The 22215-nt window shown below is 42.3% G+C and overlaps 1 protein-coding gene across 5 annotated transcripts in view; it reads left to right on the forward strand.

Annotated features, from left to right (window-relative positions):
• The first annotated feature begins 771 nt into the window (after nucleotides 1-771).
• The window catches only part of CDH8 (cadherin 8), a 380574-nt gene continuing 359130 nt past the window's right edge, over nucleotides 772-22215 (forward strand). For 4 of the 5 annotated variants that reach the window (XM_029203559.1, XM_029203577.1, XM_029203552.1 and 1 more), the window contains exon 1: nucleotides 15356-15607. In XM_029203559.1, coding sequence (XP_029059392.1) covers nucleotides 15356-15607 — 252 coding nt within the window. Of the gene's footprint in view, nucleotides 1077-15156; nucleotides 15608-22215 lie in introns of those variants that run through there. The other variant, XM_029203542.1, reaches the window with a different exon arrangement.

Consider the following 22215-nt stretch of genomic DNA (forward strand, 5'->3'; position numbering starts at 1 on the left):
TCACACGGACTTACTACGCACCCCTCGTGGCTGCCCGTCTGTGCTCCCTCATCCCATCGCCCTAAAGCAGTAGAAGCCTGGGGATATGAGGAATGCGCACCACCCACAGGACCACGACGCACGGCCTCTAAAACCACAGCGTCTGAGTAGTAGGCAGCGGCCTTACAAACACTCCACTCGGTCCTCTCGTGGTTCTTGGCATAAAGAGAAGATAAGCTGCCCACGCGCACCCCTTTGCCCTGTCGCGTCCTCTTCCTCCCAAGAAAAACAGCCCTGGATCACTGGGATTCTTTTCAAGATCTCGCTAGCCTCAGAGCTCAGGGAAGACTCAGAAAGCTCGCGGGTACCTCCTCCGCATCCTTTTATCGTCTGCCAGCCCTCTTATCCTGGAGCCTGGCCCTCCGAGGGCTGCTCGCAGGACACGGAAGGGCGCATCTTCCCGGAGTGGCTCCGGGGCGGAGACGCGCAGGGCGTGCTCGAGAGCGAGGAGCGAAAAGTTGTGCGCCCACTTCGTAGCGGGGGAGAACTAAGGAGCGAGCGCGCCAGAGCGCCGGGGTGGGGTGGGGTGGGGTGGGGTGGGGTGGGGGGGCGGGATGCCGGGCGCGGGCGGGGAGGGGGCCCGCTTACATGAATTTCCAAGTGGTAGACCTGCCTCTTCGCTCTGCCCAATGAGATCCGTCAGGGGAGGCACCAGACTCACTTTTCCACATCACTTCACAGTTACATTTGGCAGGCAGGCGGGCTCGCACGCCGGAGCGCTCAGCCCAGAATTCGTGAATCTATTTGGAATCTCCCTGCTTCCTCGAAGCTCATCCCTGTTGCCGGTTTGTGCACGGACAGTAGCGCCCACCCAGCGAAGCCGCACTTTGGGCTGAGGACACTCAGGGCCCGGCGCGCCCGCCCGGCGTCTCCGCACCAAGCCCCGAAGCTCCGAGAGGCATGAACGCGATCCGGAGGCGCCTGCCCAGCGCGCGGGGAACGCTCGGTGTTCACCGCCCTCGGGAGCCGACCTCGAGCCCCTCCAGCCATTTGTGAACCAAGAGGCTTGAAATTCGCCGGCGCGGAGCCCCGCAAGAGTAAGTGGTCCCCCTACGCACCCTCGTTTTACTCCACGCCCCGAGGACCCAGAAGGGACCTTTTCTTTTAGGAATCCCATGCCCCTTCCGACACCTTGCGCGCCTCCTTTCTCTCGGTTGGTGGATGCGGGTTCGCCGCCCGGGTGCGGGGCTGAGCTCTGTCTTCTTTCCTGCTTTGAACAGATGATGGGATCACCTCAGGGTTCTGCCAGACGATTTTTTGCAACCTGCTCTGACAGTAGATCCTGGGGAGTAGTAGCAAGCGGGCTGTGCCCCTCCAGTTTTCCTGAGGGCTCCCTCGCTGTCGCCTGGCGATTTCGCCGCCTCACGACACAGGCAGGCGCTGCTGCAGCCGGGCGCCTTCACTGCGGGGTCCGTGCGGTGAATGGGAAGCACCCGCCGCCGGATGAGAGGCAGGTGCGATCCCGAGCAGAAAGGAGGGGAAGGGGATCGGGGGTGCCCTCTAGGCTGATTTGCTGCACCGCCCCACCCCCGAGGAGAGGGAGGGCGATCCCCGCGGTCGTGCGGGCCACGACTCAGCTGCGAGAGCCCCAGCGCGAGGCTTTCCCACAAGTGGCTCCTCCAGCCCGGGAGCGCGGTGCCCGCTGCAAACTTGCCGGGCTCCCCAGCCGCCCCGCGGCTCTGCGGACGCGGGGATGCTGCCCCGCATCCAGGCAGGACCCCCAAGCAGTGTGCTCCCCGAGCCCGCGAGACTGCGCTCACAGAGGCCTCCTGAGCTGAGCCAGACACTCCTTCAGACTCCGGCAGAGCCCGGAGCTGCGCTTTCTGACATCTCACTCCTCCCCGTCCGCGAACCCTTGCGGGGCGGGCTGCGCCCCTCGCAGGGCCCGAAGCAAAGCGGGCTCTTGCCTGGGTTCAGCCAGCGCGTAACAGGTTCATAAGGGACTTGCGCCCGTTCTCTCAGGCTCCAGTCAAGCCAGGGAGCCGGCGAAAACCTGCCGCCGCCAACGATGATGCCAACAGGTATCCATAATTTCCTGCGTCTTTTCCCTCCCCAAGACCAAAGCCTTCCCCATGCAATCTGGCAGAAACCTCAAAGTTTCGTTATCGTGGACCCTTCCGCGCAGGCATAGAGCCGGCTGCACGTCCAGGACTAGCTGTTTGCCTTCCCGAGGCGAAATGGCAGCTGTTTGCTTGGGTTGCTAAATGTAAGATATCAAACAACATTAATTGTTTATTGTTGCAAACGCACATTAGTCAGTGATGGAAAATCAGGCTGGCAGCTGCTCACTTCAGCTCCAGTTAAAGGATAGAGCTTATACTCAAGCAAGGGAGAAACGGTCTTTTCAACTTTACTACCCTTTCCTGAAGATTCCACAAGAGTTTCCTCTTTAAGAGGCATGATCCGACCATCCCTTAGCGCTCCGGAGCTGCTAATCAGATCAGCCGGCTCCTTTCTCTCACCGGCCTCATAGAATTTGTGTGCCGGGAATGGGAACGGGGACGCTGGAGAAGGCATAGGAGCACTGCCCTCTCGAATCGATCCCACAGCGAAGCAGATCGGAGGGATTGGGGACGGTTGGGGCCCTTAGAAAGCGCCTGCCCTATTTACAGCAATCCTGACAGCCATCTCAATGGTTAACAACCCTCCCTTGGCTGTCACCTCTGGCTTCATTATAGGAGCTTTTCAACTGGAAAACTGTGTGTGGGAAAGAGATATTTATGTAAGATTTGAGAGTGGGATTTTCCATCCATTGAACCTGGCCGCTGTACCTCACTGCATGCAAAATGAGCCCTGTCGTTCATGGCAAACACAACTGAATGTTCTGCCTGGCTTTTGCCTTTCATCAGCTGTGTCCAGTTTTGCAGGGGTTTTATCTAGTGTGTGCGTGTGTATGTGTGTAAGAGAGAAAGAGAGAGAGATTCTTTTACCGACAGGTCTGATACCTTTAGAGGATGTTCTCTGAGGGTTACATTTTTTTTTTTTAATCCCTCAAAGGAAGTTCTCCATAATCATCATGTCCCGACATGTTTTTCCACTTCCCTGAGCTCTGTGGCTGAAAGAAATTCTAGGGCTATCCCTCTTTTTAAATAAATAATACTAATAATAATATTCTGTAATTCTGCTTTAGCAGATTTGAAGCTCCCCATCACATAGTCATTTCATGCTGGAGCAGTCGCAGGATTTTAAATCACCTTTGATATTTTTTTTTTTTCCTGGACTCTGAAGAGGGCTTGGAGTTGAGAAAATCTGTTCTGAAAACAGAGAAGAGCCTTCCCAGCAACTCAGGGGATTGCTTCATTCAGGGCTGTTCCGCAGCAGTTCATCTTCCTCATTCTGTTCCCCAGCCACCCAAATGGGCGTTAAGGTATCCTGTGACCATCACAAATAAGCCAGATATTTCAGAGACACTGAAATTTGTGCTGCAATGTTGTCATGCAAACTTTTTAATCATTCTCTCCTTCAACCTAGATCTTATATTTCCAGTTATTATTACTATTTAAAAATCAATTCTTCTGCCTTATAATCTATATCTCTTAAAACTCTTAAGACCCCAAATGGATAGATCTCTCTACCCAAGACTCTTAATATATTTTGGCTGCATTTTTGGTGTCCAGGATACATTTCTTGAGCTCTTGAAGGTGTTATGAATTTAGCTGAAGGACAATTTTATAGCAGCCCTGACTGGAATAGCATCTCCATTTGCCTGCTCTACACATATCAACTTGAAAGGGAAGGAAGTCTTTAACGTGAAAACTAACTTTATTTGGGCATCATGCAGAACTCTGGTCAAGACAGTATTCATCTAAAGCAGCCCCTTAGTTTAGCACCGAACACAGTTTAAGTAGCCAATGGCAGTATGCTCTAAGTAAAAAAAAAAAAAAGGAATAAAAAAACTAAACAACCTGTAAAACACGCTCAGCAGAATGTAACAGACCACTTGAGAAGGCATTTTGAAAACACTGTTACATAAATATACTCATGGTGCAACATTTCCTTGTAAACTCTGTATAGATTTAAAGTCTGATTGCTCCTGGTTAGCAGGGAGCACCTGATTGTTGGAACAAAGCAAGAAAACTCCACAGAAGGAGGGTATAATGATTCTACTCAAGAAATTGTACCTCAGGGCTTTCCTTTCCAGGTTCCTTTCACTGTTTATTGGCGAGGAAAATGGAACAAGCACATACAGAAAAGTGAGAATCCACACTTCATCAACTGTTCCGAAGTAACCTTATCATTAGAAGTAAACTAATGCTTTAAAGAAAAAAATAATAATCTTCGTATTCTTCTACTCAAGGTGGCACACTTTATGACTTAATCAACATTCCAATCTGAGCAAATTTTCCATGCACGGCCAAAAGCTTTTCATGGGTAAAACGACATTCAGTTTGTATTGCCAACCATTCTTTCTTTCCCCATCAGCAAAGTTTTGTGTTTGACAAATCAAGGAACAAACATAATCAGAATAGCCTTTAAATTATAGATGAAATCTAAGGTCCCAAGACGTTCTTTTGAAAGTATTTTGCTCAATGGTGCTGTTGATAATTTTGTATTTCTTACAATGTTATTCAGAGAAGCAGGAAAAAATGCAGTTTTCTCTTTGTTTTAGCACTGTTGGCATTCACAGCTGAAATGGACCAATTTTGCTTTTTAGTTTAGGAAAAGGCTTCTAACTGTGGCGTATTGTACACCACCTACAGAGTGTAGAATTAAACCAAAGCTGATTCCTTTGCTCTATATTATGTGTTGTACACACACACACACACACACACACATGCATGCACACACACACGCACACACACCTCTTCTAGAAAACCTGAAAACGTCCCTAGATAACTAACTCATTTATTGGTTCAAGTAGGAGATTTGTATCATATTCCCTTTGCCATTTCATCAGCTTTAGATTATTTGATTTGCCCTCCTGGCTTCTTGGATTTGTATATTGACTAGTCTTTTAAAGCAAATACATCTGTTTGTGGTGTGGGAAAATTTTTTCCAGAATCTCATAAATGTATATTTGTGAAATAGAATAATATTTTGATGGTTCAAGGCCATCAGCTGATGTAGTGGGGCTTAATTAACCAAAGAGCTATTAGTTTGCTCTCATTCCATTCCCATAGAAAGTTGTTGATGCTGTGATGTGTGCAATATATCTCTGCTGAACTGTTGGTTCTTGCCCCTGGAACCCGCTTCAGATGTAACCAGGAGGAGAAAATTAGTTGAACCTGGCAACTTCAGAAGGTCAGAAAAGAAATAAGTTCAAGGGATGCCATTTAGCTGCTTCTCCCACATGTTGCTGTGAACGAAATCTCCATCACCTCTTCATGGCAAAGCACCGGGGCCAACACAGTTTCCTTTTTCTAATGTCCTAAGCTTTTATTTCCTGTGTTTAAATGTCATGTGCTATTCCCTGTCACAAATATCATCCTCCTTCTTGCTTTTAGAAGTCTTGCTTTTTTGTATAGTTCTATTAGTAGGTAGAAATATATAGCTGTGATTTTCTGTGTCTCTTTGGACAGCATCATAAAAGAATAACCCTTGTATTTAGAGCCTTCAAACAGTTTCCTTCCCTACCCTCCTTGCCAAAGACTACTGCAAATGCTAGAATGATGGTTGGTTGAGGGCAAAGCATAGTTAGTGCTCAGTATACATTGATTTAATGCATTAATGACTGGCAAACACTATGCCTTTTTTTCCCTTTTCTAGTGTATTATCAGTAAAGGGGAAGGAGGGATGCAATTATATCTAAAGTCCAATATCGTGACAGTCTACCTCAATTTTCTCTACAGAAATTTCATAAATTGTCCCAAGTTTATTCTTAAACACAGCTTTTCCACATGATATGGACATATAAAAATGACCTAATTCAGCTTTGTAAAATTGAGAATGCCTCCAAGACTAAACTTGCATCAAGAATGCTATTAAACTCTTTGTGATGCAAAGTTATATTTTATTGGGAAAAATGCTCTAATTATGGAAGTGTTGCATATATAACTCAGTGTCTGTACCTTTCCCTTGCAGAGAATGTATAAAAAAGTACCCGAGGAAGAGCTTACTTCTTCTTTCCTTCTTTTGCTCCCTCTCTCTCTCTCTTCTTTCTCTCTTTAATATATTGTATTTGAACAGTTCATATCAACCTCATGTGAGTTGCAAGTCCGAGTGTGTTAGAAGACTCCTCTATATTGATTTTAATCAGCAGGATACCTGGCCCTCACAAATACACACAGGAAAAAAAAATAGGTTCCATGATAAGGTGCTCGGGGATGTGTTTACTGATACTTCAAGCAAATGGAATGTGTTCCAAAGGAATATTAAACGGAATCTTCTTAATTCTTTCTATGTATATCATTAAGTGAAAATGTTATGCTATATTCATATTCTGTTAGCAGTAAGCACCGTATTTTCCATGCATTGTTTCTTTCTAGATGAATTCATGCATAAAATATAATTATTTGATTCCTGATGTGACACACACAAGTAACATAAAATAAGTAGATGGGGGAATGATATAAATATCATAAGGAAATGTTTTTCTTTCTTACCTATGCAACCTCATCTCCAAAATTTAATGTAAAAATTACAAGGGCACATTTCATTCTTTATTAGCCCACTGCTGTTTCAGCTTGACAAACAGAATTTAACTTTTCTGTGTCCAGGTATTCCCATCTTTAAAATGGGGATGCTCAGAAATATAAAAAAAATTAATTCATACCTATTTTGATTAGAGTAGTAAAATATACGTGTCTTTGAATTTCACTAAAATATAGTAGCTGAAGATAGTATACTTATTTTAGTATCTGTATAAGCAGTTTGATTTTCAGGAACTATACATTCGGTGTGATATCTCAATATTATTTTTGTCAAATGATTGCTTGCTATCTGTCTACCCATCCATCATCTGTGTCCATATGGAGTTCATGGTAACAGTGCCAGTGGGTGGTTTTTAAGCTATAAAGCCTTTGAAACATGAAAGAATGACAGTAAGGTGCACTTGTAAGGGTGGTTACTACAGAGTATAATCTAATTGGCAGAATCTTGACTTATTAGTCTGGGATACTTGGCTGCATTTCAGTTTCAGTATTACAGACTCTGTAGCCCTGGTTATGTGATATATCTGATTTTAACCATTTCCACATTTCTTAAGCAAGAAAGAAGCGCTGCTAATTTTTAACCATCATCAGTAGTGCTAAAATTTCTTGCAATACGTATAAAAATTTTGTTAAATATTTTTGGAAGAAGATACTACCTGAACCCAACCTCTAATTAGGATTATCTTCTCTAAACTCCTGAGAAATGTTTAGATATCACTTTGTCCTCATCTTTGAATTAGTAGGGACTTCCCACGTAGACCGTTCTCATGAGAATGCACTAGATGTTTATGACATGAAATGGAATTTTTCTTGTAGAAGAAAAGACTTTTTCAATGAGTGGTTACAGTTTGATTGAAAGTAAGTAGTTCCAGTGTAGATGTGTAATGCTTGCATTTTGCCCTTTCAGGAGAAATGGTGATGGACAATGCCATGTCTCCTGTGGAAAAGAGAGACATGGTTGACCCCGGGGTGGGGGTAGGTTAAAAATACCATCCTTTTGTCCTACTGTATAGCATTGGAACTATATTCAGTATCCTGTGATAAATCATAAAGGAAAAGAATATGAAAAAGAATATATACAGGTATAACTGAATCACTTTGCTATACAGCAGAAATTAACACATTATAAGTCAACTATACTTCAATAAAATTTTAAAAAATACTGCCCTGTAGAGGCCTCATAAAACTATTTGAAGTCATTAAGCCTATGTTAGCTGTCGGTAGGGAAAGCTATTTGTAAAATGCCGTTTTATTTATATCCCACTTAGTTCATGCCTTTAAAAAAAAAAAAAGAATTGGGAAAAGTTATTTATTACCTATTTACATAGATCACTAGAATTTTCCCCATCGATGTAATCCAGCAAGAAATTGACATAAAATAGTTTTAAACAAATCAGTCAAGATTCTCTGTTAAGCAGGTGAAACATTCAATAAATTGTAACTATCATAGCTCCATTGACAAAGAGTTTTACAAGGCTTCTCTCATTTAATTTTTTTCACCATCCTTCAAGTCAGTGTCCGCATCTGCCACGATTGAGATAAATGCGCCCGGGTCACTTATCTTAGGAACGATAGGACTGCGATTCAGAGGACTTCTGTCTGACTCCAGAGTCAGTGTTGTCAACCGCTGTGTCCCCACAGTTCAACTGTATTACAGGATTCTCAAGACTAAGATTGATTCCTGGTGGTTACTCTGATTTAAAGGGGCATTGGTTTGAAATCTTGGAATTTCAGGCCAAAGCTGTACTTGCAGGACCAGGAAAGACTGAAAAAAGAGGCAGGCCACTCCAGATTGGTAGGTGGCAGTGTCAATAAGCAAGTTACACATGAGGCTTGTCTTGGGCAACCACAAGATCTCTGCACCTGCCCGTCAGAGTCTTAAAGTTATTGATATAGAGGCGTTCACGGGGTTCAGTCACATATACCGTCCAGATGGTCTCAATAACGCATGGCTCTCTCAAAGCTACATCTTTGAAGTGGCTCCTAGGGCAGGAACAGTGGGCGGGAAGTGCATTCCAAGGACCAGGAGGGCTAAGGAGCCTTTGATTGCCTGGGTGCAGCGCATGGGTGAACCAGGGGTCACTACTTCTCCATGACCTCTTCCAGCGAAGGGCCAGCACAAATTGTTTTCACTCATTAGGCCTTTGACTATTAAATTTTGAGTAGGTGATTTAAAGACAGCAAAGGATGTGGCTTTTAAATGGAGAAGGAAGGATTTAGACTACACTTGAGAAACGACTTCCTGGTACTACTATGTCTAATCGGCAAGGGAAGTGTGGAACTTAGATTCATCTTTGTGAGGTGATTTCAAGACAGTTCTGCCTGAAGAAGATCCAACAGGATAGATTCAGCGTCAGTATCTTAACTAACCTTATAATTCTAAGAAAGTTTATTAAATAAAGTTCTGAGTCTATAAACACTACAAGAGGGAACTTGACCTTCCTGTCTTTGTTACCCCATTCTGAAATGTCTATAGCAGGGAAGCTTCTATGTGAAGGAGAAAGTTCTGACTCCGTCTTGGGGAAGGATGAGGAGAGGGCATGTACCTAGCTATTTATCTATCTGTCTATCTATCTATTTTTGCCATGGTAACCAGTAATTATAGAACTAGAGGAAAACTAAAGCTTCCTGCAGAAAAACAATAGCGTGTCAATAACAGCAAAGACTGGATTTGGCAGGTATTATTCTGAGTGGCAAAACAAGCAAATGATATGCTTTTGGATAGAGAGACAGCTGGGTAACTGTATGATCTGATGCCAAAGAAAGACGTCCAGATGTGCTGTGGTTGAGGGGAGAGATAAATGTGTGTGTGTGTGTAAATAAGAAAAAAAAATCAAATTCTATCCTGCCGAGGGAATTTGGTCAGGGAATTCTGAAGGCTTTAGGAAAGGTGATTCTCTTGTATTATTTATATTTGGACACATGCAAGTATTGTTCTTCTCTAGTCCAGGGCTTGGCGTGAATTGCACTGGGCCACAGGCTGAACCACATACCCCGTGTTGCTGAAATAACACTTTGAATTCAGTGTGCATTTACCTGTTTTGAAGCAGCCTGCTAATGGCTGTAAATTCAAGGTCAGAAACATTTTTAATAGAAACTCTCTGGTCTTTTGTGTCATTTTTGCTTCCATGAAATATTGTGGCCACTAAGCCCAGTGGATAATAAAAGCGTAATTTCCTGTCAACCAAAATAATCTGCAGGATTGAATTCTAAAGTGTTGGTTAAAGCCCATTTTTATTTTAGGCTTCAGAGTGTGGCTCGTCATTGGGAACTTCAATCCATGTTGTTTGCCAAATCGATGGTGTAATAAATTTTTGCATAATGACTTAACATATCTGAAAGTTGACTGAGTTCACCTTAAAAAAAAGTTGAGGTCAGTGGGTTCAGACCAGGCTGTAATTAAAACTATCTCTGAAACGTAAGTGAATGAAAAGTTGGATTGTAAGTATCTTACGTAAGACAAGACACCTTCTGGGGGAATTCTGTTGCTTAGGGGACTTCCCTGGTGCCCAGTGGTGAAGACTCTGTGCTCCCAGGGCAGGGGAGCTGGGTTCGATCCCTGGTCAGGGAACTAGATCCCACGTGCCGCAACTAAGACACAGAGCAGCCAAATAAATAAATATTAAAAAAATAAATAAAAAAAGTAAAGAGTTACGTATTTGTAAGAATTCCAGAGAGACTGTAAAATCTCTTCATCTCACTCTCGGGGTGTAAATCAATGCAGCAGCATTATAATCAAGTGGATTGCTTGGCCAGACGTACATACTGTGGTTAGAAAATCTAAAAATAAATTGATTTTTACCCAGGCTTTACAAACGACGCTCAATTTCTTCTTCCTTGCATAGAGTTAAGCAGTTTGTGTATACAGCTACTCTTACAATGTTTATTAATTCTGATAACAGTAACATAACATTTGGTTGCATCTCAAGAATTCCTATAAAGCTATTCTGTCCTCATCAAAGAGGATAAATTACCTCTGCCTGTGGCAGAGGTACCTGCATGTAAATAGTACAGTTCTAATTGTCACAGTAGAATCCCATTTCTCTCTGAGTAATAGACTTCCGCTGAAGTGAAGGCCAAGTCTCAACACCCCCGATAGCATGCATGGGAACACTCCACTTATTGGAGCAGTCTTCCCAGTGTCCCATATGCAGTGGGTTAAGTCTGTAAGTTATGGCATCGTGCAAAATCCATACACTCCAGTGCTGGGTTTCCCGAAGTCTGATATATGTGTGTACCGCGCTAGTGCTAGTAAGTAGTTCATGGGCATGGCATTAAATGACACTAAGGAGGAAGTGACTTTCTCACCATACCTTTGAATCTTTCAAGTCTTCATTAAGAAGGTCAGAGTTAGGAGGTGGTTTTATTCTCTGGAACTCCAAGCTTCTCAAACCTTGGTCCTCTTATCAGTAACATCTGCATCACAAATGAGGTTATTAGAAATGCAGAGTTGCAAACCCCACCCTAGATTTACTGAATCAGAACCTGCATTTCAGAAAGATTTCGAGGATTTGTATGCACGTTAAAGTTTGAGAAGCACCACCTAGGGGTGTTCTGGAGGTGACTCTTGGCTTAACCAGAGCTGATTGTTAAATTTTCTCAAACTGCCAGACCTGGTTAGTGGTCCCATTGAAAACTTGAAATTGGTCATGGTGGAAGTATTTCTATCATGGAAATCAAAACTCAGGGATTCTTTTTTCTTTTAGAGAGCCACGTGCTAAATATTTAACTGCACACCCTTGCCTCTAACTGTTGCTGGTCTTCCTTTTTAACAGAGAGATGACCTCAGGCTCTGACAGTATTTAGTTCAGTGACAATTAAACATCATTTAGAATGCCAATCTCATTGTGCTTCAGTTCGCTGTCTCCCGTACCCTCTCCATGGGATGGCACTTGTTTTTATTCCTCAAAGCTCTGGAAATCAAACATGCTCTTCTCTTCTCAAAGAACTGGCAGAGAAGAGGGCACTGATTTGACTTGTACTCTGGAGACCATGATTAGGATGATTTGGTGGGTAGGGAGAAGATACCATGGCCATGGATTGGATGATGTGACAAGAAATGATTTACAACTACGCTAGGTACTGATTCATTCACAAATCCTGGATTAATGGTGGTTTCGCTCCTGTCCATTGATTGACTTAAATGTCCTTTTACACCTACTGCTCCCCCTGCCATTGGGTAATTCCTTCTCAACATTTAGGTGACACTTCCTGCAGGAAGCCTTCTTTAAGGCAGTGAAGATGAGTGGCATACCTGTCACTCTGTACTGCCCTAACCCTTCTCAGACTAAATAAAAGATTCTAAGTATCCATTTCTTAGTCTTTAACCATTAGACTCTTAGCTTCCTGAACATAAGAACTCTGATCTGCTTGCGTTCCTAGCCTTAGTGCCTGACCCACAGTATATGCTTATCAAATATTTACGTAATAAGAGAAGGGATTGTGGTGAGAAAGAATTTTGAAGTTAGATTACCTAGATTCAAACAATGGTTTGCTCTTTACTGGAGGTGTTCTTTGGGCAAGTCATTTAATTATTCTGCACCTCGGTTTTGAGCAAAACAGTACAAGGCATAGTAAGCTTTATCTAACTGTAAGATATTGTGTTAATGGATACTGTTGGGGGCTATGCATACATTCCTTTATTAGTACCTTCATTCTAACTAGTGAAGCTATACTATTGTATCAGATTGTTTCAGGGTCTATCATTACTTTTTACCTGATTCTGGCGAGTTCAGGTAGGACAGCAATTGTGTCACATTCCATCCTGAGTGGTTTGGTGGCATTCCATCCACTTGGTGGCTTCCATCAAGGAAGTGTCTGTTAGTAGTTAAAATTGGGATTAAATTTCCTTATCCCCAAATCATTAACAACAGAGCAGATGCCAGAGAATACTCGCAGAGTATTTGGCACAATTTAAAAATAACTGTCCATTCTAGCTTTTCTTAATTACTTTACCAAGATTATCTTTTTTAATCTTCAAAATAAACCAGCTAGGTAGATATAATTCTAATTGTTGTTGTTGTTAATTGGCCCCCAATTATGCAACTGGTAAAGGTAGTTCCTTGACTGAAATTCAATCCCCACGCTGGCTGGTGTTAGAGAAAACTCTCACAACCATCTCACGGTTCTGCCTCTAAAGCACTCAGGCGATTAGACGATGGTCTACATGGCTTTTGAACATTCAGATATGGCCCAGCATGGAGCAGGGTGTGTTTGGAGAGAATAAGTCTCTTTTCCCTGAGAAGTGTTTAGGCAGAGCCTCTGTAAATAGAATGACTATCACCTTCTATCCAGTATGGTCCAGCCCTTCTCTTACCAGCATCACACTCATCCTCCCACATCCCACCTTCAGGAAGGTTTTTGACTAACTTTGTGTGACTCTCGTACCCTGACTACACTACCCTTTCTGAGGAGGTCACACAGCTTAACTCTTTGCTCCTTCATTTGACTTTTTTAACCAAAGGGTTGGTGTCAGGACCATCCTCCCAGTCTGGCTCAGGAAAACCACAAGCACCGCAGCTTACTGAGTGCTTCCCATGTTCTGGCTGCTTCACATGAGTCTTGTTTGTGAATCACCCTACTGCCTGGAAAGTAGGAATTATTATTATTGCCATTTTGCAGAAGAGAAATGCAAATTCTCAGAGAACTTAAGTAGTTCGTGCATTATTACAGAGACAGCATGTAGAGTGAGCTGGGATTCAAGCCCAGGTTTTTCTGCCTGTAAAACAGAGAGTCTGCCAAATAGCGTGACAGTCCTGTATCATCGTCCCTGCTCCATGTCTAGGAGAGCATGGCATGTGATGGTTGTGCTATACATGCTGTTTAAGTGGATTGGCAATTCAGAGTGATATTAATATTTCGCGATTTCTTATCAAGACCTTTCAACTTTTGTTTTCAATTTGAAGCCTGCAAAGTTCTGCCCTCACGCTGGGATGAGAGAAGGCCTTACTGTGAAATCTGCTTTTTATTTCCCTGCGTGTACTGCAATTCTAAGGAAAGTTGGGATGTTGTTCTGGACTCTGTTTGCTCTGAGTTGGTTCCCTATGGAAAGCTTGTCTTCCCTTTAGTTTCCAGAACAACTGCTGCTTGCAGTGACTCCCCTATGCACTCATCAGGGTGGGGCCTCTTTGAGGTACAGAGAGAATCCAAGTGATTGAGCTGAGCCCAGGCAAAGAGTGACAAGCAGGGCTATTCCACTGACCATCTTGTTAGATCAGATCCTTCCTGTCTTTACAGCAGAATCTGGGTCTGCCCTTTTCAGCTAGCTTCACTAAGACCACTCACTAGCCCAGCCAATGTAATGACGTTCTTGCTTTCCCATTCTGAGCCAGAATGGAACCGGGGACCTACAGAGGAAAGGTTCCTACCCCATTATGAATTCCCTGAGCCAAACTGTTCCCCATAGTGTCCTGAGGAATTATTTTCCCATTTAATCTAATTCAGCAAGGCTTCTCTCTGGGATATGCAGTGGACATTATTTCTTTAAAAATAATTTTTTTGAGAGGGAGGAAACACGTTTTGCCATGCTGTAGGTAAGCAAAAAAATGTATTTGACACCTCATGTAATGGGGATTTTTTTTTTTTTGTCCATCCCTTTCTGAGTCTCTACAATTGAAAATTGTATTTTTACCGTATTTCATTCCCAAAGGAGATTTTCATAATTTAAATCTCCTGTTCAACTGTACATTTGGAATGGGAGCCTTGACACCATCCTGATTATAACATACATGCTGGACATTACAGAATTTCTCTCCGGGAGCATTCTAATTTTATTCACTCTTTATTAGCATCCTAGCAGAGAGTTGTATTCTGCACCCTGAACTGGACAATCCCTTCTGATGGGTTGCGGCAGCTAAGACTGTGAAAATTGGGGTCATTTCCCTTCCTGTTCTCATTTGTAATTTTTTAAAAAAATGTACCCATTACAGGCTAGTTTATTCACATAGTTCAGCCTAAAGTGAACTAGAACTTATTTTTAAACTGGGAGGGTGGAGAGGGGCAGGGGAAGAGAAGGAAGGAAGGAAGGAAAGAAGGAAGGGAGGGAGGGAGGAAGGAAGAAAGAGAGGAAGAAATGAAGGAAGGGGGAAGGAAGGAAGGAGGAAGGAAGCTTGCAATCTCTACAAGAGTACAAGAAAGTATTGGCAACACCCAAACTTGCATTACAACCAAAGCGACTATAAGAAAAGAGAGAGTGGGAGTAATGGAGAGAGAAAAGGAAGCGAGGCAAGAAAGAAGACAGGAAGGAAGGGAGGGAGGGAGGAAGGAAAGAAGCAAGGAGGGAAAAGAGAACTTGAAGCGGTTTTTGATAAGTAACATAGATACAAATATAAATACAAAAATTTAAATAAAGCTCACAATATAAAAAGACCTGTTAGCTTACTTGTTCTAATTCCTCAGGTCCACTTTCTTGACTCAAGGGTTTGGGAAATGCCTACTATTGTTCATGTATATGCTTTTGAAAACCAGTGATTTTGTTTTAAAACCTGTTGCAGTGGACCTTTATCTTTCTTCCTTCTTGTTTTTGCAGGAAATTTCAATGAGAAGGAAAGCCAATGGATCGTGGTCTTAGAAAAGCTGCTTAGATGATGTCTGTTTCCCGTGCTGTAAACACGTGGCAGAGCTGTGAGTAAATGCTCGTCACTGCATGATGAATTGGATGGCTGCAGACCAGAGGCAAACAAAATAATTGTCTCATTTTCGTGGTGATTTGCTTAACTGGGGGGACCATGCCAGAACGGCTAGCGGAAATGCTGTTGGATCTCTGGACTCCATTAATAATATTATGGATTACTCTTCCCCCTTGCATTTACACGGCTCCGATGAATCAGTCTCCAGTTTTAATGAGTGGATTCCCTTTGGAACTAAACAGGCTGAGTGAAGAACAGCGGATTTTGAACCGTTCCAAGAGAGGCTGGGTTTGGAATCAAATGTTCGTCCTGGAAGAGTTTTCTGGACCTGAACCGATCCTTGTTGGCCGGGTAAGCTTTGTTTTTAAGGTCCCAATTTCGGGATCTGTTATTGATCCCTAGACCTTTAACATTAGGCTTGTCACAGTTGTTGCCACACTTAGCTGTAAGTACTTTAGGCCAGATGGTTAGTTAGTTTACCTCTTGGTTCTTTAGGAATATGAATAATCCCATGGTAACAGATTTAAATGTAAACGAACTGCTCTTCTCTGGAAAGCTCTTCCTCCCCATCTCTCCCATCCTCCCCATCTATTATATCATAGCTTTAATAACACTTGTGTAATGCATACACAAATAAGCTTTTTTGTTCTCATTTCACACAAGAAATCTGCATGCCAAACCTTTCCTGTAACTTATAGCGCTTGGAAGAGGTATGCATTTTTGCTCAGTTTGAATTTCTACCACCTGGATTCCTAAGATGTTATTTTGTTCCATTTTAGTTTGAGGCCATGTATCTCCAATTGCAGGTAGATTTTTCTCCTTTTTATGTTTCTTTTTGTTGTTTGTTGGTTGGTTCAATTATTAACCTAGGATGGGGAAAGGGAAATTCTCAGAGTGGGTGCTTAGCAGTGCTTTGTACTTACTGTAACTCAGTAAATTTTGCAGTAGGAAACTGTTGCATTCATTGTCAGATGGAATCAAATGTATAGAATCAAAATTTTAGCTTAGTGGTGTGCGTGTGTGGTGTATGTGTGTGCGCGCACGTGCACGTGCATATATGTGTTAGACTGGATTTACATTTGTTTTGTTGCTGTTGGCAGGTTAGACAAATGTTCCTTGTGTGGATAAGGGCTGCCTGCTTTTCAAAGTTTCACTGTGGGTTATTGAAGACTATACATGTTTATTCCTCAGAATCGCTCATAAGCTTCTGTTAATTTTAACACTCACCGTCATCATAGGTAGAATTCCAATTACGAGCCTGCCAAGGACTGATTTTCCTGATAAGTCAGATTCAGAAGTGAATCATGCCAATATTATGCGTTTCCCAAATGCAGTGATTTTAAAAAAATAATTAAATATTGATCTTCAAGACTTGAGTTAACACTTTGTGTCTCGCTAGGAACTTCTGATTCCATTCCTGCTTTTACCTCATTGTCTTGCAATGCAGATTGAGCCTCCCCAAGGATTATGCTTTTTCATTTCATGTAGTTCTACTTGGACAAGGGAAATCTGGATGAGGTGGTGTCATGAATCATTCAAAGAATATTTATTGAGCCAAATACCTTTTTAGGCATATGGGGGTATATCAATGAAGAAAACAATGATCCCTGCCTTCAAGCAATTCACATTCTGGTCGATACTGTTTTGTATTGAGCACTCTCATAACGGCACTTTGTAGGCACAGTCCTGTTTGATTTTAGCAACAGCTCCCTCTGCCTCGCTCTTTATATGTATTTGTGTATACGTGTGCATATGTACATATATACAAACAATACGTGTGTAAAACAGGTCTACATTCCTTTCTTTGTAAGTCCAAAATACAAAAAAAAATTTTTTATATGCTTGATACACACTCAGGTAGCAGAACTGACTGGAGGCTATTTATAGTCGTAGTGCATCCCATTACTGTAACTGTACATATATTTCCCAGCAGAAATGTTACTGTGTTTGATTACAGGGTGCTGCCCCAGACTCTGCTGAAGGTTTTGTTTACTATACAGTTTATCTACCTTAATACATTTCTAAATGTGAAAACTTCTCAGTTCCAAAACATCTGACCCAGCGTGTTTTGAATAGGGGCTTCTTGACCACATTATCTTTTTTTGTTGTTGTTAAGTGCAAAAATTGAGACTTAGGTGGGTTAATAAAGTAAACCGAGATCGTAGAGCTAGTAAATGATCTGAATCTGAATCAGGTTGGGGATTCCCAAGGCCATAATTTTATCCACTGTATCCTATTACATCTTAGTGACTAGTTACCATGTATTTAAACTATAATTTGCACTTAAGAATTATTGAGTATAAAATGCAGAGTTCTTAAATTCCTACGTTCTGGAAATTCAAAACTTCTTTAGCCAGCGCTAAGGCAAGGCGTTTTCATACCGTATGAAATTCTGGGTATACGGTACATGCACACATATATAATTGATGGATATTTTCTCCCTGTTTCTATTAGTGAACTCTGTGGAGGTCTGTCACACTGATGGTATCTGGTGTAATATAAACAAACTTGCTATCCCCAGAAGAACTTTCCATTTTTATCTGAATATAAAAAGTAATTAAATTGGGGTTTGTTTTAGACTCAGGCTCTAATGAGTAATTTTGCCTCCGTTCTTTAAATGTAGCAACAGAGAGAGAGGCAAACAATGTGGCATTTACTGTCCTTTTTTGACTTAGTAATCCTTGAGAAATCCATGCCTCTTTGAACGACAGAAATGTTTCTAGTGAACCCTAGGATTTTGAAATGGCCAAAGTGGTTCTCATCCTTGATGGCTGCTCTTCACATGGCCAATCCCCAAACGATTGTTAAATCTGAGTTAAACTTATTTCTGAAGAACTTTTTCTGCAAACATATCCAATCATATATATTTCCCCTTAAAGAAAATGGCTCCTGAATTATTACAGCTTGGCCTTTGAGGATCTTGAGTTGTAGCAAAGCCCAAAATGCATTTCGGGTGGCTGCTGCCGATTATGAGTCAGGCCGAGTGTGGGGAGGATCCGTATCAGGGTGCCCACGGGTGCTTTACAATGTTTTATCTCTGTGCACGCTCTTCCACGACTGACTCTAAAGCACTTCATCGCTGAGCTTCTCCCCAGGAACTGGCTGAGAAGCATTAGTTACTTGTGAGCGCGCCTGCTCTGTAAAAGGCCCTCCTGCGAGTCACCATGGTGGGAGCCTCGGGCCTGGCACACTGAGTTCAAGCTCAAGGGCAGAGCCAGCTTTTAAGTGATTGGCTCTTCAGAGCTTCACATATACCCTTACATCCTTTGTTGTCTGTTTTTACTCTATTGGTAGGCAGCTAGATGCAGAGAAAGAACTAAGCCTTAGAGATGGACTCTGCAGAGGTTTGAATATTGGCGTTGCCACTTCCTGGATGTTTACCCTGGGAAAGTAACTAAAGCTCTTCAAGGGTTACCCAAATAAGATGAACACAAGTAGATGAGAATAATTTATGCACAGTGCCTGCACGTAGCAATTGTAGTCATGATTGTAGTCTTAATTGTGTGTGTGTGTGTGCGTGTGTGTACTTGGAGAGATGGACAAACTGACAACTACATCACTAGGTGAGCACAGGACTCTGGGAGCCTAAAGAGGGGCCCTTTCAATTAGCCCAGGTTGCTTAGGATGGAGGTGTTGTTTGATATTTCCGTGTGTCTTGAAGGGTAACTGTCACTCAGCTTGATGGCATGGGATGGAGTGGGAAGTTAGGTGCCCCTGCTGGATAGATTTCGGCTTATGCAACGTCGTGGGAATAGGGTGGGATGACTGAGGGTCCCCTTGATCAGAAGCAGCATAAGCCTCTATGTTTCTCAGTGAATTAAAATGAAGTTGAAATCTGTATCCTTACAGAGCCTTCTCTGCCCCATTCTGTCTAAAATATAAGCGTCCCATCTCTGATATTTCATACCCTTTGACTGTGCTTTATTTTTTCTCCTTCCTGATGATCACTGTCTCACATACTCCATACTTTATCATGTTTATCATTTGTCTCCTACTAGAATGTAAGCTCTACAAAGAAAAGGATTTTGTCTCCTTTGTTCTTCACTGACTATCCCCAGAACCTAGAACACTGCCTGCATATAGGGAGAGCTCATAAATATTTTGCATGAATAAGTGAATGAATAATTCACCTAAATAATGGAGGAATTTATAAAATAAGATAAACCCAATCAGCTTTAATACAAATAGCATTTTTCAGCCAAAGGGGCAGTACATTACTGTCATGTTCTCCTTTTCAGTTGTTTATTTTAGAGACCTGCTGGGTAGTTTAAACATTGTTTCTATGTATTGATTTTAAAAGTCCTTCTTTGAGGTAGTAATAGTGATAAGTTAATTTGTTAAAACAAGTCTCCTTATGAAGGCTGCAGAGTCTTCTCTCTGGAGGCTGTCCCCCTTACTAGTGGCATGAAGCAATTCAGGCTGGGGATTCCATTATCTTCCAATTCTTCTGCAAGCTTACATTTGTGCTTATGTCACAAAGTAGACCAAAAATCTTTCTGAATTCTTGAAAAACAAATAGCAGCTAAACAGACTCCACTCCTGGCTCCAGCTCTCTGTGGTACAAGGTGGTCTGGAGCCTGTTTGTATACACACATAAATATTTAGATTTCTGCAGTGCCCAGGACCTCCTGTGTTGACTTTCTCTGGCAATTCTGGAAGAGAATAAGGTGGTACATGGGACCCTTCACCCTATATTCTTATTTGTCTGGTTTTGAAAAGGAAGAGAAGGAAAACCCATGGTGCTTTTCATAAGTCTTGTAACCGAAACAAAAATGTTGTCCTGGGGATGAAATGTGCATGGGTTCTTTAAGGCTGGCATCTTGATGCCATCATGAGAGCCCTTGGCTGTGAGTCAGGAGGGTGATCGATCAAGTCATTACACAAATGTTTATTGGGCACCTACTATCTCTTAAGTGTTGTTACCAGTGGATTCTCAGTTCTGAGCAAACACAGATCCATGCCCTCTGTCATAATGGACTACTAGGGGTAGACAGATGTTAAGAAAATAATCATAATGTGACATATGCCATGTTAAAACTGAGATAAGTACTCTGAAGTGAAGGAACATGGGTCTATGGAAGCTGGAAGCATATAGAGGAAGCTGGTCTATTTGGTGGGATGATGGAATCTTCCCTAAAGGAATCACCTGTGAGCTGAGATGCCAAAACCATGAACTAAGGTGCAGGGTTGAAAAAAGACAGCATTCCCACAGAGGACATAGCATATGCACAAGACTATTTAAGGAGCTGAGAGAGGGTCAGAGTAACTGGAAGACAGAGAACTAGGGTTGAGATCTTTTGAATTAGGTAGAAAGATGGGCAAGGATCTCTTGGAAATCTGGCTTCTGTCTTTTTTCCCCTCTGCTATAAAGGAACTGGAAGAGAAAGTCACACAACGTCTCTCGGGCGCAGTTTCCTCACTTGTAATTGTATAGTGGATTATGGAATTATATTTAAGATACAGATCCCTGTGGAACAGGAAAAGAAAGCAATATAAAAAAAAAAATGCGTGCAACCTATCTACCCAAGTTCCTTTAGCTCTTGTTCTGTGGTCCTGTGATCCTCTGTTCCTCAGACTGGTTTATTTTGGGAAAAAATGGTTTGCTTTCCAGGTGGTCAGAGTTCTATCCTAAATCCTCTTTCTTACATAAACTCCTCTGCTCTCTTTCCTCCCTTTTCCCCTCCTACCTGGATTTCTGAGCAGTTCCTTATTTGGATATAACTCTCACTGGTGATGCCACATCTATTTATAATTCTCTCCCTCCAAGGTACTGACTCATTTTCTGTCTTTAAATTTGACCTTCTAACCTCCCCTCTTCCCCGTAACTTGGAAATCATTTGGGTGGTGTTTAGCATGAAGGACACGGGGTGCCAAATAATTACACTATATTACAGTTTACGGTGTCAGCGGCTGGTGAGAAAATTGCACTTGACATGCCATTATTTTTGCTGGCTGTTTGCATGTTAAGAGCACTGGGCTACGCAGCCACAGCCAGATTGTATCTTTGGCCTTGCGAGAACAATTCACTGTCAGTTTCCTGAAGCTTCTGCCTACTCAGTCAGAGACTTGTGCACCAGTAATTTGGCAGTAATGCAAGTCAGCCTCGCATGTCTCAATCTGACCAAACAACAAGGGTTGTCTGCCTTTTGCCCAGTGTCCCGGCTTAGAAATAACAGGCATCCCAGAGCTGTTGGAAGTCTTTTGATGCTGATATAAAAAAAATGGAATAGCATTAGTCACGTTTGTTAGCAGAAACCCTCAACACACACACACACACACACACACACACACACACACACACACACGCACGCACACAGTCTATTAGCTGACTTTGTACATGAGTAAAATCCCAAGACATCTCCTGATTCTTTCTCTTGGTAGCCCCCAAACTCTCACTGTTTCTTTTCACCTCTGCTACAAAGGTAGATGGAGGGGAAAATCACACAGCCTCTCGGGCACAGCCAAATTGTATCTTTGTTCCTTACCAAGGGGCCAAGTGAGAGTGTGTATAATCTGCTTATCTCTGTAGATGTCTTGAAAAGTAAATTCCTGCAGACTTACAAGAAGAGCCTTGCACATTTTGTCGGTCCTCTTGAAGAGTCATCTCATTGAGGCAGATACTTTTCCCACTTGAAGCAAAGTGCTAGTAGTTATATGTTTGTGGGTGAAAAAGCCATATTATGTCACCCTATTTTATGAATAAATAGCACCAAGGTATTCAATGTGGAAAAGAAAGAAAGCAGAGAATTGATTCCTATCACAAATACGAAGCCAAAGCTCAGAGGGAAGAATTGCGCAAACGTAAAGGCTGCACAACTGGGAAGGCTTTCCTTGCATCACATAGCAGAATAGTATGCATCATCCAAAAATGGTTAAAATTTAGAACATGGAAACATGATTGCAACTGAATAAATACCAGAAGCAAGATATAAAATGGGTGTAGAATATAATTTAAAAAT

This window comes from Monodon monoceros, unplaced genomic scaffold, assembly GCF_005190385.1.
Source record: "Monodon monoceros isolate NGI ecotype Baffin Bay Population unplaced genomic scaffold, NGI_Narwhal_1 Super_Scaffold_10, whole genome shotgun sequence".
NCBI classification, from domain to species: Eukaryota; Metazoa; Chordata; class Mammalia; order Artiodactyla; family Monodontidae; genus Monodon; species Monodon monoceros.